At 44.6% G+C, this 18,782-nt stretch overlaps 1 protein-coding gene across 9 annotated transcripts in view; it reads right to left on the bottom strand.

The window, feature by feature from the left end:
* Window positions 1-18,782, bottom strand: part of FBXO47 (F-box protein 47) — a 1,641,665-nt gene that overhangs the window by 285,468 nt on the left and 1,337,415 nt on the right. For all 9 annotated transcript variants that reach the window (XM_078645633.1, XM_078645631.1, XM_078645626.1 and 6 more), the window contains one exon: window positions 11,991-12,150. In XM_078645633.1, the coding sequence (XP_078501759.1) occupies window positions 11,991-12,150 (160 nt within the window). The remainder of the gene's footprint in view (window positions 1-11,990; window positions 12,151-18,782) is intronic.

Genomic DNA, 18,782 nt, shown 5'->3' on the forward strand with positions numbered 1-18,782 from the left:
GTGGGCACTGTTGCTTGTGGCACAATTCGCTGTAACCATAAAGGTTTCCCAAAAGAACTTGTTTGTCAAAAGCTTGTGCGGGGACAGTGCAGTGCGTTGCCTTGCGAGGAGCTTCTAGCTGTGAAGTTTTCAGACAGGAGAGATGTGTACATGCTGACTACCATCCATGATGAAAGCACTGCACCGGTGACTGTTTGGGGTCAGGCTGCTGAAGTGCGCAAACCTGTGTGCATTTATAATAGGCACATGGGTGGTGTTGACAGAGTAGATCAGAGTTTGGAACCTTGCTCTTTGTAAGGCTTACATTTGGTATAAGAAGTTGGCTATCCATCTTTTCGACTTGGCAACCTTTAATGCTTTTGTTCTTGTTCAAGGATTCTTGTCCTGAGTCAAAGATGACTTTTGCTAAGTTTCAAGAGTCTGTAATAGGCAGCCTTGTTCTAGTGGAACAGGCAGCCTTGTTCTAGTGGAACAGGCAGCCTTGTTCTAGTGGAACAGGCAAGTGTTCCTAGAGTTTCAGTGGTGGAGGATGTGGCTAGATTGAAAGATCGCCACTTTCCTGAATACATTCCTCCCACAACCTCAAAAGACTTTCCCACTAGGAGATGTAGAGTCTGTTGGCAAAGAGGTATGCGGAAGGAGACTCGTATGTACTGCCCCGACTTTCCTAAACCTGGACTGTGTGTGTCTGCTTGTTTTAAATCGTACCACACGCATAAGAATTTTTGGGAGTATCTATGAGTGGTAAAGTGAACTGCCTGGCCTGTATTGTTTAACATTTTTTATTTTGTTTCAAGGTTGCCATTAGTGCAATGTATTTAGTTTCAGATTTTGTATTAGCAGATTTGTATCTATTTGCAATTTGTTTGTGTTTTTTTTGTATACAAAAATTCTAAATGTGATGGCGGTGTGTGTAGGCTGGCGCTTGGCTGGCGGTGTGCCTCCGACACAAGTGCGGCACCATTTTTATCGGGAGACCTGGGGAAACGCTGGGTGTTAGGAAATTTGTGTGAGCCTGGTGATGCCACACTTTCCCACAAAAAAAATTCTTTTTCAGCTAAAATTAAGGTTTGCAAGGGATTCTGGGTAAATAAACGTTGGTTGGTCCACGCAAGCCATACCTCCTTGGAAGCCCCCGGGTGTTTAGTTTTCAGAAATGTGTGGGTTTGGTACGTTTCCCTAGATGGCCGCCAAGCATGGGGCCAAAAACCCAGGTGAGCCCCCTTGCAAAACCAGGTGGTTTTGAGATAGGCAATTTTGATGTCGCCTCACTATGTTTCGGGCCCTTGCCTGTTGCGGGTACTTGGGCCTCCCACACAAGTGAGGCACCTTTTTTATCAGGAGACCTGGGGGAACGCTGGGTGGTAGGAAATTTGTGTGAGCCTGGTGATGTCACACTTTCCCACACAGAAATGTGTGGAAAAAGTGATTTTTTCAGCTACAAGTGAGGTTTGCAAGGGATTCCAGGTAACGAAACATTGGGGGATCCATGCAAGTCATACCTCCCAGGAAGCCCCCGGATGTCTACTTTTCTGAAATGTGTGTGTTTAGTAGGTTTCCCAAGGTACCGGCAGAGCTAGGGTTCACAAACTACAGCTAGGCACTTTGCCAAAAAAGGGTCATTTTTCACTGCAAAATTGAGGTGTGACCACGATGCGTTTTGCGCCGTTTCCTGTCGCTGGCACTAGGCCGACCCACACAAGCGAGGTACCATTATTCTCGAAAGAGTAGGGGGAACACGGGGTGGGTGGAAATTTGTGGATCCACGTAGATTCCAGAACTTCCCACAACAGAAATGTGGAGAAAATGTGTTTTTTTTACAATGTTTTAGGTTTGCAAGGGATTCTGGGTAACAGAACCTGGTGGGAGGCAGTCAAGACACCCCATCCTGGATTTCCCTGGGTGTCTAGTTTTCAAAAATGTATAGGTTTGCTAGGTTTCCCTGAGTGCTGGCAGAGCTAGGGTTCAAAACTACAGCTAGGCATTTTGAAAAAAAAGGGTAATTTTTCACTGCAAAATTGAGGTGTGACCACGTTGCGTTTTGCACCGTTTCCTGTCGCGGGCACTAGGCGGACCCAAACAATTGAGGTACCATTTTTCTCTGAAGATTTTGGGGAACGTGGAGTGGGAAGAAATTTGAGGATCCACGCAGATTCCAGAACTTTCCACCACAGAAATGTGGGGAATTTTTATTTATTTTTAATTGGTATTTCAAAAACACAAAGACAAACCAAAGAAAAGGCATCATAAGCATTGGCAATAATCTCTGGCAGCAAGTAATAGGCAAGGAAAACACAGCGACATTGGCAGGAGCACATCAATCATAAATCAGATCAGCACAGAGGTGCAAAGTCAGGTATAGCGCCCGGAGGCATCCAAGGACCAACACCCCAGGCAGTTACAGCAGGAGATGGACCATCCTGTATACGGATGGGCACCGTCTCGCCTGGGACCCAGTATCAGCATCATCATACAACCCAGGCACCTCACTCAGGGCGCTGCCCAGTCGCAGTACCCGCTAATTCGCTCGCAGATCCACACTACTATCCATGTCAGCCTCGTCTCGGGTCAACGCGTCATCCAGCACCAAGGACCAGAAATTCTTGTGCCTGTTGCGCGGAGGCATCAAGTCACTGTAAAGTTCAGATTGCGTACATAAGTATGTCAATTACCTCGTCCAGGACTTAAGAGTGGGGGGGGGGACCTCTCATCCAAGCGCGCGCAATGCGCCATTTAGCTATGAGGAAAGCCATGTCAATTAGACGCCTATGCGCAGGACGCAGGGGCTTCGAGTAGCCCAGTATGGCTAAGAGCGGATCCGGGACCAATGCCAACTGCACTACTCTGTTGATCTCCCCGTATACCGCATGCCAAAAGGCCAGGACTGTAGGGCAAGACCAGGCAACATGCAGAAAATCAGCAACCTGCTCATTGCACCTCTCACAGTTTGGGGAGTCTCGCAGCTTATATCGGAATAGCCTCTCCGGGGTATAATAAGTCCTTATCAAGAACTTAAAGTGTAGGAGTCTGTGCTGCCCATTCAAGGATATCTTTCTGGTGCTGGTGCAGCAATACTGCCACATCTCCTCCCGGAGCTCAATTTTCAAATCAAATTGCCAAGCCAGTCTCGGCTTCGCATATTCCATCATTCTCTCAGAAATGGCGATGCGATATAAGTTAGTTAATAATTTAACGGGGGACTTAGCGTTGACCACATAGTCATACGTCATGACCGTCGGGGGTTCCTCCATATCATCCCCCAGAAGGTCCCTTAGTGCATGTCTCACCCTATGAAACTGGAATCGTGCCAGCACCGGAAAGGGTGTGTCACCAGACACAATCCCCTCCCACGTACACGCCGTTCCCCCCACAAACAGATCTCCCATGGTATGGATGTTAAATAGATACATCGCCGATAGCACTCCCTTCTCTCTACACAGTGCGAGCCAGGAACACCACTCTATCGCCGCCCTCAGAGCATATAACAGGGAACACGCCTGGGCGTCCATCATATAATGACAAGTGTGCGTGGCAGAATTCAAGGTCTAGAATCCCCGTACGGCGATCTCAAGGCCTCGCCAATAGTGCAGGCAGCGGTGTCGGATCTGCGACGATCGTTTCAATGCGCACAAGCGGGATATTCAGTGGACCGTGTATCCAGTAATAGGCATGAGTACTCTGCCGGCACGGTAGTAAAGTTCCATATCCAGGGCGTTGAGGCCCCCCGCCGCATACGGACGGATTAAAATGCTCCACGCGACCCTAGGTTGCTTCCCACCCCTAAAACCCTCCCACGCCTGTCCCACCCCAACTAGGCCGCGCACTCCCTTCCTCCCCCCAAGCCCCACCCAAACCCCCCATCCCGCCCCCAGCACAAACAAAGTCAAAACCAGGACAACCAAATCTACCATCCCGACCCCCCCATTCCCCTTACGCACATGAGAACTCAGTGATTATCACACGAGGGCAGAAGTAGCCTGCAAATACAATCTACAGTCAACAAGAAGGAAAAGGTAGCATCGCCCCTCGATGCCCCCCGCTTCAAAAAAGAACAGATTAGGAGTTGAAAACACTTTTCGCATCAAACCCAATTACCCCACATAGCCAAAAATAGTAGGTCGATGATCCCCGGTCACAGCGGATAAGCACAAACCCCACAGCAAGGTTCCAGACCCTTTCCATCGTCCAGAATGACAGTCATTGCCAGATGGGCAGGAGGGTGGGGTATCGTATCACATAGTAACATGTTCAGCTTCCAGGCATATGCAGCTGCCGTACATTACATAGAGTGACTACCTGCGCTGTGGGCAACTGCTACCAACCAAAACTGAAATTCCCCCAATATTCAGACTCATAATGCAACATTCCCTCCTCCACCCCACCACACATCAGGTTAACCCCTTGAATGCTCATGACGAGCTGGGCTCGTCATGAGCGCGCCCCCTCCCCCCCAGCACAGCGGGGGAATATCCCCCGCAGCGAAGGGGTTAATATACATTATGTGTCGTGCAGCTTATCTGTACATCGTCCATTCAGTCTTGTTCCTCCCGTGAGCCATCTGCAGCACCTGCCTCCCCATTTCTGGACGATCGACTCTCCCTCTGCCAGTCCCTGAGGGCTTTCTGTAACACCTTGGGGTCCATGAAGATCAGAGACTTCCCTTGCCTGTTGATCCTCAGGGTCACTGGGTAGAGCATAGTATAGTCCTGCACCCTAGCGGTGAAGTCCGGGTACAATGATAGCACCGAGCCCTCATACTGCAATGGCTGCTTGTCCCTAGCGAACCTCAGGGCCACATCGCGATCTCGATAATTAAGCAGTTTAGCTATTATGGGACGAGGGGGGGCACCCGGTTTAGGTCGTGGTCCCAGCGAACGGTTGGCCCTTTCAACCACAAACATGGCAGAAAAAGCTGTGTCCCCAAGAAGTTTCTTTAGCAGGCCTTCGACAAAAAGCTCCATATTCCCGGTCTGGGTGGTCTCTGGAAGGCCCGTGATGCGGAGGTTGCAGCGCCGAGAGCGAGCCTCTAGATCCTCGGTTTTATCAATTAAGGTCTGCATAGCTCTGCTGATCTGCTTATTCTCAGTGTCCAGAGAGGACTGCGCCTCCTCAACCTCGGTGAGACGTTGCTCCGACATATCAATCCGCTCTGTGTGTTTGTCCATCCGTTCAGCCATGCGATCCATGCGGTACGTGGAGGCGTCAAGTTTGGTTCCCAAAGTGTTCATTCCCCCCTGCAGGCAATAAGTAAACCGCGCAAGTCTTGTTGCTGAGCCTCCTCAGGCATGTCGCGTTACGCGTTACTGCTGCGCCCTGCGTAGTCCAGCGGTTTGGATCCCCTGGGGCCGAAAGAGAGCTTAGGCTGCATTCTGTCCGAGCGACCCATGTCTGCAATAAAAGCACACTCTCAAGGCAGGAGGCAAACCAGGGGCCACAAGCTACCGCAGATCAGCCCACCACACCAGTGTGCCCGCCGCGAGGGCACAAATGCAGATGTCTTCCGATGAATGAGGTACAGGCACCGCACCTCAAAAACTGCGCAGACCGCCTTATGGGTCACCCTGAGCAGGTCCTCCTCCAGGGGCCGGGGATTATGGGCCGAGGCAGGTCGTGGTAGGTCGTTCCCAGCGCCACCAACACACCCTCTGCAGGGCCAGCCCTCCCGTCAGGGCAGGGGTATGGGGGCACCCCAGTCCAAGGGGCCCAATAAATGAGCACACAGGTAAGTAGCGTCTACCAGCACGCGTCAGATGCTCCTGTGCAAATCGCCAGGGCCAGCCGCCACTGCATCAACATCAGAAGACCACAAGACCAGCTGCAGGCACTGCCACCGGACAGCAACACCGTGGAGGGAACCAGGTGCAGGAATGCGTGCAATGGCACCCGCAGGGCCACGTCCTGTAGAGAGCCCACCGGTCAGGCCGTGTCACGGGGCAGAAGATCGAGTCGCTCAGCGTGGCGTCCAAAGGCTATCCCACGCGTTTAGGGCGAGTAGGGTGTAAGATGGCAGCCATCGCACCTCAAGGTCTCCAGCGCCCCCGACCTGGAGCGTCAGGCATGCAGGGAGGGCGAAGCAGTAGTCAGAGAGTTCTCGCCCCCTCCCACTGCCTATCACGAGGCGCAACACACCAGATCCCCCCGAGATGCCGGGGGGCACCACGAGCCAAGCAGCAGAGCCAGACGATCGGCCCCACACGCAACGCTCCCAGGGCAGGCCGGAGAAGAGGGCAGACGGGCCGCAATAGAACACTTAAAATGTCAATCGAACCTGTATCAATTTGATCCGCTGTACACCCCAAGTGGGAACCTACCCATATGGTAAGGCCCCCGGATGGTTATTACTTATTGATTTTGATGCATTTCTGCTTTCCAAATGAAAGACATTGTGTAAAAAAGAAGTCATTTTGAAAAATTACCGATAATTCTCATGCTAGTATGAGTTTTCCCAATTTCGAAAATGTGCAAATATGTACTGTTTCTAAACTCTATAATTTGTTTCCATTTCAGAAATACATAGGTGTCTTTCATACAGATTTTTACATATATACATTTTCCCACAATAATTGCTATATACCCGGTACATAATAAAAAGCCATTGCAAATTGCTGCTCAGTTTTTGACTCTGGGTTCGTCGGGTTCTTGGCGAACCTACAAGTCCTATATATCCCCACAACCAGGAAGGTCCAGCAGATGTATTGCTTTATTGCTTTCAAAGTGCTGTCATAATTACAAGAATTTACAGGTGAAAACGTTGACACAAAAGGCTGTTTTTGTCAACTAATTTTTCATTTTTCCTACATTTAACTGTTAGTTTCCATAAAGAAACCTTGTTGGATCTACACAAATTACCCCTTGCTTAATTCAGAATTATGTCTACTTTTCTGAAATGTATAGCTTTCCAGGATCCATTATTGCTTCCACACCCATTTCTACCTTTAACTGGAAGGAGGTTGAAAGCACAAAAAATAGCAAAAATAGGATATGTCCCAGAAAAATGCCAAAACTGTGTCAACATTTTTGGTTTTCTGACAAAAGTCTGTCATTCTCTAAAAGCTGGGAAAATGGTGATTTCAGCCCCACAAACCCTTTTTTATAACATTTGCAGGGAAAAACCCAGACTCTTTCATTTACAGCCCGTTTTTCCCATTTTTCCAAAACAATTATGCTGTATTTTGGCTAATTTCTGGGACCCCTCCAGGGGAATCCACAAACCCTGGGTACCTTTAGAATCCCCATGATGTTGGAAGAAAAAGACGCAAATTTGGCGTGGATACCTTATGTGGTCAAAAAGTTACAGGTGCCTAAGCGCGCACTACCCCAAATAGCCAAAAAAAGGCTTAGCACAGGGGGGGAAAAGGGCTAGCAGCGAAGGGGTTAATAGGTGCCACGATCTTGTGCAGCATTCGCCCTATTTGTGCCGATTTGATAACAGTAGTGCTCGATTCAATAGTGCTCGATACAAAGATCCGACGTGAATGTTAAAAAAAGAGCAACTAAAAGGTTTCTGGTGCTTTACAGCCTGAGGTAAACACAAAAACATAAATTGGGGTCGATTCCGATCCGGTAAAATGCGCTCCGAATCGTCGTACGGAGCGTTTTTTCCCCGTACGAATCGTACCCGTAAACGTCCCGTACCTACGACGAAGTACGATCCGTACCAGGAGCCGAACTCCGTACGAGTCGTACAGGACTCCGTACGACTCAAATCTCCGTACGAGTCTCACTCGGAACCCGCTGTACACGACATCACTACTGTTCACGGCTGGTTTTTACGACCCAGCAAGTACGATTCGTGTCGGGTACGCACCGTACGACCCTTTTCCTACGGGAGCCGAAAACAGTCGTAAACGCAGAGTTCGCGCCGAAACAGGTACGGAACGCCCCCCCCGGGTACGGCACGTACCCCCCATGATCGCAGGGGTACGCGCCGTACCCCTGTGATCATGCGGGGTACGTGCCGTACACCCAGCGTACATGGGGTACGCACCGTACCCCATGTACGGTGGGTGTACGGCACGTACTCCATGTACGCTGGGTGTACGGCACGTACCCCGCATGATCACAGGGGTACGGTGCGTACCCCTGCGATCATGGGGGGTACGCGCCGTACGGTGTGTAGGTGATCGTGCGCTTTTCCGTACGAATCGACGTGTACCGTACGAATCGCGCCCGGGTCGGACGATCGGGATCGGAATCGTCCGGTCGTACGGCGTCCGTACGAGTCGTACGGAAACGGCTCCGGATACGAATCGTACGGACGGGGATTTTACCGGATCGGAATCGACCCCAAAGTGTGCGAAAAAATGTAGTGGAAAAAGTCTGGAAACAGTGTGCCTATGCGAAGTAGATAATCATCGTATATTTGATTTGCATTCAATTTTGGTAGAGTTACCTCCTTTCAGTTATGAGATGAGTGTGAGGACGTGTCAACGGTCTTGTTCCCAAATTTAAAAACCCAGTTTTGATAATCTTTTTAATCAAATGGTGGAAAGAGAGCATACAGTCACTCTTTTTGCCTGTCCCCCAGAGCGCCGAAAATAGCTCAGTCTGGATGAGGACCTTGCTTACTCCGGAGTCTCTACTGGAATAAATAATCCACATTGACACGTCCTCACACTCATCTCATAACTGAAAGGAGGTGACTCTACCAAAATTGAATGCAAATCAAATATACTGCCTATTCCATGGCACCAAAGAAAGCATAAAGGATTTTATGTTGATAATATATTTTTGAAGTGTGTACCTTCCAAATTTTAAAGGAGCCATACCTTCCCAAGTGCCATAGCACCGGTTTGTGCAATCAAATACTATTGGCATAGGGAAAAGAAAATTGTTAGTTCTGAGAAAGGTGGCTCTATATTCTCTGCTCCACCGAAATGCGTCGATGGATAATACCTTTGTGAAGCGGCCATTAAAAAGACAGGGACATTTTTCTTCTCCTGCAGGGTGCTGCCTACAATAAATCTCGAATTAAATAAAAGACAACATGCATTGTCTAATGTAGTTTTCCTGTCATGAGGTTGCTTTCTGATGAATTGGTGATCTATGTGACAACCCATATGTTTTTAACATTTATTTTACATAGTTGTTTATGATGATAAATGTTTTTCCTGTATAATTTTATTTTTATTTTTGATATGACTTATTAAATATGCACATAAGTGCTTACACACTCCGAGTAGAGCTTCTATCTTTCATTTTGAATGAAAAATTAGAATGTGAGTGGAACACTAGTTATATGAGTGAATATGAATGAAATGAGATTTCCAGAGGGAAAATTTGATTTTTAACTACAAAGTAGGTGGCCCCACTTGTTGAAAATGTAGTCCACTTGTTTTGGTGGAGCTTCCATTTGTAGCAGTTTGAGCGCATCTGTTTGGTCGTTATAACAACCTGGAAATTGTTCTATTGCAACATTTACAAGCCTGACCCAAGGCATCTGTACTTCTTTGGAAAGAGAATGGAGCTTCATTCCCACTTTTTTTGTGATGTAACATTTTACAAATAAATAAATAAAACTAATTTCGTTGCCCCCGCTGCATCGCCAAATGCGATGCAGCGCGCGCATTGAAATTTGTTTTATTTATTTGTATACTTACCTCTGAGCAGCCGTATTCTGCAGTTTACTACCCCCCACCCAGACCCTCCCCCGTCCTGCGTCACCGCCCAGCAGCACTCCCTCCAGGAGCCACTACTGCATTGTGAGGTTGTATTGTCTGTCCTAATTAGGACAGCCTGTTCTGCCAACCTCGACATGAACTATTGCAAGCCACAGGAACTATTGCAAGCCCTGTCTCATTGCTCGTTACTTCAGGATCCTGGCGTTAGTTTCTTCTCTGTATCTGACCAGAGGCCTCTGATCATTAGGTCCTGCATATGGGTTCCCCAGCCCTTCATCAATGCATCTGTTGTCTTCCTTTTCAGTCCTGTGTCAATGGCTGAAAAGGAAAGCCTTGGTGGAATGCGTATTGAGGTTTAATAAAAACCTCCCCTACAGCAGTTCCTGTGTGAGCCGTCTTGCTACTAGGAATATCCCTCAGATTCATCATTGTCCCAATTTGCGAGTCCTTAATAGCGATTATTAAGGAATCGCTATTAAGGACTCGGGATTCATGTAGAAATCGCAATATTATTTGCGATTCCTACAGCTTCCTTATTTGCGATTAGCAAATTGCTCATCGCAAATAAGGAATGACTCCCCATTCATTCCTTATTTGCGATTAGCAATTTGCTAATCGCAAATAAGGATGCGACACCCTGTAGCACCCCTGAAATGTCAATGTAGACTGATGTTGCGCACACACATGTCCATAGGATATGTGTGTGTGTAACATCCAACTTAGAAAAATGCACTAAAGTGCATTTTTCTGAGTTTTCGCTATTTACCACAAAGTCAGACTTCGCGGTAAATAGCGGCCAAAAATAGCGAATTCGCAACTAAATGGTTAATGAATTGCATTTAAGGAATCTCAAATAGAGATTCCTTAAATGCAATTCCTCGCAATTTTACGATTTCGCAATTAGCGATTTTTGCATTTGGGATGATGAATCCCAAATGCAAAAATTGCGCTCGCAAAGGGCCAGATTCTCAGAATCTGGCCCTTTGCGAGCCCATTTTTCAATGATGAATCTGGCTGTAAGTCTTCCCAAGATCTAGTAATTTGTAGCCATTGTTGGTCAAATTACTCCTGTATAGGCCTCATCCTGAGCTTCCAGAAGCACAATTAGTCCTATTCAGGATGATCTTATGCTCAGAGGTGACTTGTAGAGACCTATAAATACCGATTTGAACAAAAGGTTTTTGCCATTGTCTGGAGGTTATGTGTACTTCTTGCTGAGGGGGCGGTACACAGACACTAGTTATAATTAACCAGCAGAGGTGGCAGGATAAAGAAGTGAAGGGCCTTAGAAACAGAGTGTAACCTTCCGCTTTAAGGCCTTTAGGTCTAGTTACCAAGTTGCCCTTAAATGGCGGTGCACCTGGTCCAGTTCTATCGGTATTGTGATGTCCTATACCTTCAACTGAAATCAACTCAAACCCAAAATCAAAACAATGCTTTAAGACAGGGGTGTCCAGTGTAGGGCCAGAGGAGTTTGATCCAAGCACATTTACAGAAAAGCCACATAAGATAAATTTCTATAAAATCAATCTAAATCACGTGAGTGGTAATCTTGAAAATAGGTCCCTGGCCTATAGATCCACTGGGGTCATGGATCTTGCCCTTCTGGATCTACGGTGGATGTCCCGGCAATATGCAGTTATAAAATAATATGAATCCTGTAATGTGATTCTTTAATGCCACTGCAGTAAGTGTGGTGATAAAGAACACAACAAGTGAAAAGTTAGTGACTGATTTAGACCCTGGTGGACAGGCTGCTATCTTTCAGGGTGGTGGAGATCACCTCCACAACCACAGAAACCGGACTGCAGAGCACCCAATTAAGAAATCACTGCTGGCACTGCAGTGATCTCTGTGTCTTCATTGGTGTCCTAGCCATGGAAAGTTTGGTGCACGGCCTCCATCCAAACTTTCTTGCTTTTCAGAAACAAACACTCATTTTTTTAGGTCTGCAACAAACAGAAAACAATGAACGTAAGACAGTCCTCTTTAATAGAACTAGCAGAATGATGCCCTTACTACGACAGCTGGCAGAGCTCGTTATGCAATGGCATACCCAAGATGATAACATAATCAGAAAACTGATGGTCCACCCAACTCATAACTGAGTTGACAGAGCGAGGGTTTGGCGGACAGGATGCTCTGTCCGTTTGTGGTAGAGTACCCTGTCCGTCAAACTCTAAATCGGTCTTAATCTTTTCATCAGACTGAAATGTACAGCCAATTGATAGTAAAAACGTTGTAAATAAGATCTACATGGCTTTCTTGAAGTATTTTGCCACAATCATTTGGTTTTTAGAGTAGGAAAAGGTTACATTGGCTTGGTCGTTCACCCCCCTTTCTTATCCTAGCGCTCTCTAGTGCACTCACCAGAGATCACTGAATGTAGCATATCCATGACCACACGAGCAAATGTGTTCTCCACGTTCTGCAGGAAGGCATTCCTTTCCGTCGATGTGCTGAAAACTTTGCAGACTTTCTGCATCATTTTCACTGCCCAGTCCATGCAGTACAAGTCTTTCTCACAAACCTGTTACACATACGAGAGTTGTCAGGTATGATGTTTTCAAGGAAGAGAATAGGTATTCGTATACTCAGTTCAATACAGGACATTTCATAAATATAAGAAACACGGGGCCTTATGTAATCAATGGTTTGAGGGGCAAAGCATATGATTCTATAAATAACAATACAGCTACACAACTGTAACTTGCAATGTACCAAAGGCATTCTGCAAGTCGGAAATGTCTTTCCAGCTTGCAAGGTGCACTTTGGGACATTTTGCACGTTCATGTGGAGACATGAAAAAGGCGTATACTCTCCTTAGGAATCATAATAACATGTACCAGTGTTTTTTCAACCGTCACTACATTCACAAGGAAGCTTCTATTGATTTCCCAAAGTGGAAAAAGTCTGTGAATGACAACTTACACTTTCTATACATCAAATTAAAAAGTCCTTTATTCGGTTTTCAAAATTTAGAAGAACCATAAAAGTACATTCAAGAATTTACATAAAAACAATAGTTAAAAATCCATCTTATTTAAAAATATCAAAAGTTAACACATTGGCAAACAAATCAGCAAATAAAATGCTAAAGTGCAAATGTAGTGTGAATGGGCAATCTACGGCTACCTATGAGTGTGTGACGACAGGGAATGGCTTAGTTCTTACTTGGTTGATACAGTTCATCTCCTACCCTAGGTTTGGCCTATGCCTTACGCAAAACTTCAGAAATTGTGCAATACTTTTAGCGACACATAGTTCCTCCAAAAATTGCACAACGAAGTAGGCTGGGCGACATCTACGAAAACACTATGGGGCATATTATCAAGGGGGTTTATCTCCGCTTTTTTGGCTTTAAAAGCCAAGAAAGCGGAGATAAAATTATCTCCCTATTACCTAGCTGTCGCTAACACCAGTTAGCGACAGCTAGTAGGAGATAGCGACCATCTTGGGCCCCACTTTGCATGTCAGTGATATTTATCACTAATGACATGCAAAGTGGGCGTGCCAAGATGTTAGCGACTGGAAACAGTCGCTAACATCGCTATCTCCTATTACCAACTTTTGGAGATATTCGCGCTAAGCGCGAATATCTCCAAAAACTAACACCTGCCCTGAGCAGTTCTTAGCCATGTTATCCAATGGGAGGTGGATAACATGGCTAAGAGCATTAGCTCGGTAATGCATGAATATCGCGGACTTTTCAGCGATATTCATGCATTGCGGCCGTTTTTTATCGCATTTGCGATAAACCTTGATAATAGCAAGGTTTATCTGCGATAATTTCTGACGATGCTTAGCGTTAAAAAATTCGTTGCTAAGCATCGTTAGCGATAAATATCGCTTAACGTTGGTAATATGCCCCCGGGTTTTTAATATTGGCATTAACCAATGCTTCCTCGGTTCTTTATAGAATTTACAAAATAGGACCGCATGAATCGTTGATTGAATGGAGACTTCATCACACGGGCAGATTATTAATTTCGTTGACCAATCATTTATTTTCGGGAAGGTCACCAGGCGATGGAATATGTCCAACCTAAATCGGCAGAAACCTTTCATAACCACTCAAATTAAAAGTTAGATATGGCTGTATAGCCAAAGTGGTTTGAATGGTTAGCATGTGTTGAACTGAAGTTTTACTTGCCTCGGTGGCCAACCGCAGTTGTTCCAAATGGGTCAAACATAATTTAAGCCCTTTTCTAGATATTTCTGAGATTGTTGTAGGGGTGTGGTAATATCTTACAAGTCCCAGGTCATTCAGAATTTTTTTAATATAGACAAGCCAGCCGATCTTATGCCCATTTTCAAGGGAAAGACAATCCTGTATAAGTCCTTGGTTTTAGTAGATGACCAAAGGCGGTGCCACAAAAGCATAGGTTGGAGCTTGACTATGTCGGTAACATACGACAAGCCAAGTTCCAAGTGGCAGCTATAGGTAGAGGAACCTTGGGGGACAGCGAGGAGGAATCTCAGGAAACTGTTCTCTACTTTTTGTAGGGCATCCACCTTACCATAACCCCACACACCTGCTCCATAAGTCACAATGCTTATACATTTTGCCTGATAGATTTGGATCAGTTCCATAGGTGGCCTTTTTCCTAGCCTTTGTGCGAAATTGACTAATGCTGTTGTTGCCTTCATAAAAAGCAATTTTCTGGCCTCAATTGCCTGCCTCTATGAGCATTTATCATCCATTAAAATTCCTAGGTAAGGGTACGTCTTTGTGTTCTCAAGTTTCATGTTTTCAATAAAAATATCCATGGTTTTCTTGTGTCTAGGTCCTATAGACATTACAAAGGTTTTTTTAATGTTAATTCTGAGATCTAGATTAGCCATAAAGCTATGGTACCTCTTCAGAGCATGCTGGAGTTCTAAGGGGGTTCGAGCTAAAATCAAGGCGTCGTCGGCATAGAGTAGGGCGGGTATTGGGCGTTTTTCAATGAGGGGTAAGTCCTGGCACCCTTTTAACATCGCGTGTTCCAAGCCATTTCTATAGAGTGTAAAGAGAAAGGGTGCCAGGACACAGCACTGCCTTTTCCCCCTTTCCATTCCAAATGATGCAGTGAGTTCTCCCACTAAGCCGTACTTCACCCTGGCCGTGGCATTCGAGTACAATTCCCGTAAGAAGTTGACCAAGAGAAGGTCTACCCCCATATCTAATAGAATAGACCATAATTTAGAGTGGCTTACGCAGTCAAAGGCCGCGGTTAAGTCAACATAAACCATATACAGGTTCCCACCCTTTGCGTTGGCGTATTTACCCATAAGGAGGGTCAAATTAAGAGCTTGCTCCGTGGTGCCCAGTCCTTCTCTGAACCCAAATTGGAGGTCTGAAAGTTTCTTATTGTCCTCTGCCCATTGCTGAAGACGCTCAAGAATAATACGGCCCGCTACTTTACCTAGGGAATCTAACAGGGATATGGGCCGATAGCAAGATGGGCACTGGCGATCCCGCTTTTTAAAAATTGGGACCAGAATTGAATCCGACCATGATTCTACGAGCCCCACGGCACAGGAGGCTTCGAGGACTCTGGTCAGTATTGGGGTCCACAGTTCCAGATTTTATTTAAATAAGTCAACTGGGACCCCATCAGGACCAGGCGCCTTTCCCCCTTTACTAGCTAGCAGAGCATGCTCCACTTCCAAATGTGTAATTTCAAGGGCTATAGGGAAAACAGATGTCGTAAGAATTGGGCTTATCCTTTCCTTATCATTTTTGGCGACATGTTCCTGGGACGGCAGGCCAAATATCCGCGCAAAATGTTGTACCCATGCTGCTTCATCAATGGCTATATTTATTTTAGAATTATCCCTAGCTTCCAAAAGAAAGAGAGACTTGATGGTTTTCCAAAAGGCAGTATTATCCCTCATGATACAGCTTTTATGTAGTTGTTCCAATAATTCATTTTTTAGTTCGACTTTTCTAACTTTTATAGCCTGGTTGTACTCCCCTCTAAAATGGGCAATTTCTTGCTTATCCCGTTCTGTTTTATGCAGGGCTGCTTTTAGATTTGAGTATGCTTTTGTGCAAGTTTTGTTGAACCATCCTTTAGTTTTACCCTTTCTTTCCTTTAGTTTCCTGCACAGGGCTGCTTTTACTGCTCTTATTATGGTCAAGAAACTGTCCGAGATCTCTTTGTTGGAAGTATTGGAATCTAGACACTTCTTGATAGATGTTAATGAGTTTTTCACTACCTCTGTTGTAATCACAGCGGGGTCTATTTTATCCCACTTGAGGGAGTACCCCTTTAACCTATCCAAAATCAAGGTTCTTTGCTCGTACAAATTCACCAGGTTTCGCCTATCTGACTTATACGGGAAAGATACAGTGATACTATTAGGATAATGGTCACTGGTGGCATTATCGTGAGTTTTAAAATTCAGAATGCGGGACGCAGCATTACTTGAAACAAAAATAAAATCTATAATACTAGAGGCTCCCCTGCCATTAAAAGTGTAAGTTAGTGGGACTGGAGGGACCACTAATTCGTTAGCCATCCCCAGTTCGAGGACAAATAATATTTTGTTCAAATAATCCCCACTTGTTGTATGGGGAAAGTGAGTTAAGGTATTTTTATTCTCACCCTGGAGACCACAATTTAAATTGTTATTATACCTACATTAAGTGAGGTTAAAATCGCCCCCCATTTTGTTAAGACATTGTTAATGTTCTTATGTATTAATTGCTGTAAGGAGAGTGAGATATCCTTTAGGGTTGCTATTAACTCAGCTTGATGGAGATTATTATAGAAATTCACCAATACATAAGTATTGCATTTATTCATTTCGAGAGTTATTATTTGGAAGTTTGGTTCCAATTTAAATGGGACAATTTCCTTAATCTCTAAGAGATAAATGTTGTCAGGCCCCCTTTAGCTCTCCCAGAAGTTAAAGGAATTGCTGGCGAAAAATACGTTTTATAGCCCTCAATGTGTATGGCTGATGTGGCCCATGTCTCTTGAAGGCAAAGGACGTTTAAATTTCCTAAGTTTGGAAAATGTCTATAGCTAAGTGGGAAAGCAAGAATGAGTGAACTAGGTAACTGACCGAAGAACAGTTGAAAAAACCCACATGGAAAGGACTAATCACCAAATTGATAGAAAGATTCTTAAATTTGTATTGATCAAAATACTTGTTTTATGATTCTTAGGTAAATTTCATAATGTTAGACTTTCAAGGAGTAATCGATTATTTACACAGCAGCATCATAAAAATTCATAAAAAAACATGACAGACATAGACATAGCATTAGACAAGAAAGACGATGGAGGCAATGCGGTAGATAAGGACTACAAATCTGAGCCAAATATATAAATACATTTACCACTTTGGAGCGCAGACCTGCTATAATCCAAAAGACCATTTTAAGTCTAGGTTCACCGGTAGATTCAGAATGCATGGGACCTTGATTAGTGGGCCCTCCGCGTGGATCCAGATTCATCATAGTTTCAGACCCTTCTCCATTTAGCGAATCACCCCCGGGTAAGGCTAAACCTGTCTTCTCTAATATGAGCTGATGGGACAAAATATGGGTGTTGGGTTCGCTACTGGGGATCTCTATACACAAGGACGGGTTGGAGGTGGAGGAACATTCAATTTGATTTTTGTCTGGGTGGATTAAAACTACCCGTGACCCAGAGTAATTAGGATTGAGGTTGGTCAGTCAATCAATTCCTTCCAAGCCGGATGCCGGATAGCAGATTGAATCTGTTAGAAGTTGGAACGTCATAAAAGTGACCTTGAGTTGATGCAATGTTTTTAATCTTAAATTCGCTTGGGTACCTGGTGCATGGAGGGTAGAAAAAACCAAGCGGCAATTATTAATCCTGCTCGCTACTAGGAAATTATTTCCACTCCTCCAAAGAATTTTCTTGACCAGCATAGAAGATCTAAATGGGAGAATGATACAATCTCCCGGTAACGATTTCCCAGAATTACCCACCCACTGAACCCTTCTCGCCATCTTAAACTCATTAAACAATTGATCGGTTAGATCAGTCCTCCTGCCTAGCCAATGAAGTGATTTATTTCTGAGCGATTCCCAAGATTCTACTTCTGAGAGGGCCTTTTTTGGTGCATTTGCCAAAACAATTACACATGGTGTTGCATCTGGTGGAAGGAGGCTTTGTGATCGGAGTTGACAGATATTTGGACTTCTGCTGAGCAGCTTGAGATATATCAGAATCCGGTTTGGGATGACCCACTAAACATGCTGGAGCATCCAAAGGAGCTTTATACTTTTTCTCTAGCCTGGCGAGTACCGGTGTGATTGTAGCCGGTGTCTTCATGTTTTGTGGGTAACAAGGACCCCCTGATTTGGATCGTGCTCCTGGGTCAGGGAAAACAATTTTTGTGCAAAGGTAACAACCCAGGCAGACAATTAAGGACAAGCGTAGGCTATTGAAAGGAACATATGTTCATAAACAACTCATTAAAAACTCATAAAGAAGCAATAGACTGTAGTGATATCCAAAGGGAGTGATTTTTAATATAATTATAAAAAATATATATATAAAAGAGGATACATCCGGTACAATAAAGAAATTATAATTTCATGATATAAATCGATATGGGTTGATTCGAATAATGCATATCAAACAAACATATTAGTGCATATAAAATTATTTCTTAAAACTAATATCTCCAATATGGAAAGTGTATAAGGCTGTAAGTCTACGCGTTTCGACAAACACATTTGTCTTCCTCAGGACAAGATGATAGCAGCCATTATTTCTAAAAAGAGATAAAAGAAAATCCCAACCACATAACAGTACATTGTAAGTTGAGTTATTCACATTTATCATTGATGAGTCTGTCTAGAGCATGCTTCTTCTTTTGCTTTTTGATATACAAAAATTCCTTTTTTCTTTAAATAGCCAGGCTTTATGCCTAAGAACAAACATGATATAAAAACAAACAGTTGGAAAACATTGACATATTTGATAAATCTCACATTTTGACCTAAACTCGAATTTTTTTTTTCCTGAAATGCTATTATAACAAGAAAAAGGCGTAACATTTGTCATAGAATGGTCTCTATAGGAAATTTTATAGTTCCAAAAATTTAAATAATATTACCTATTTGTTATGGATGCATATATCACATCCTGATGTCGGTGTCTTCATGACCTTTAGGCCTTCCTCCCAAATATG

The sequence above is a fragment of the Lissotriton helveticus genome, chromosome 5_1 (assembly GCF_964261635.1).
Source record: "Lissotriton helveticus chromosome 5_1, aLisHel1.1, whole genome shotgun sequence".
NCBI classification, from domain to species: domain Eukaryota; kingdom Metazoa; phylum Chordata; class Amphibia; order Caudata; family Salamandridae; genus Lissotriton; species Lissotriton helveticus.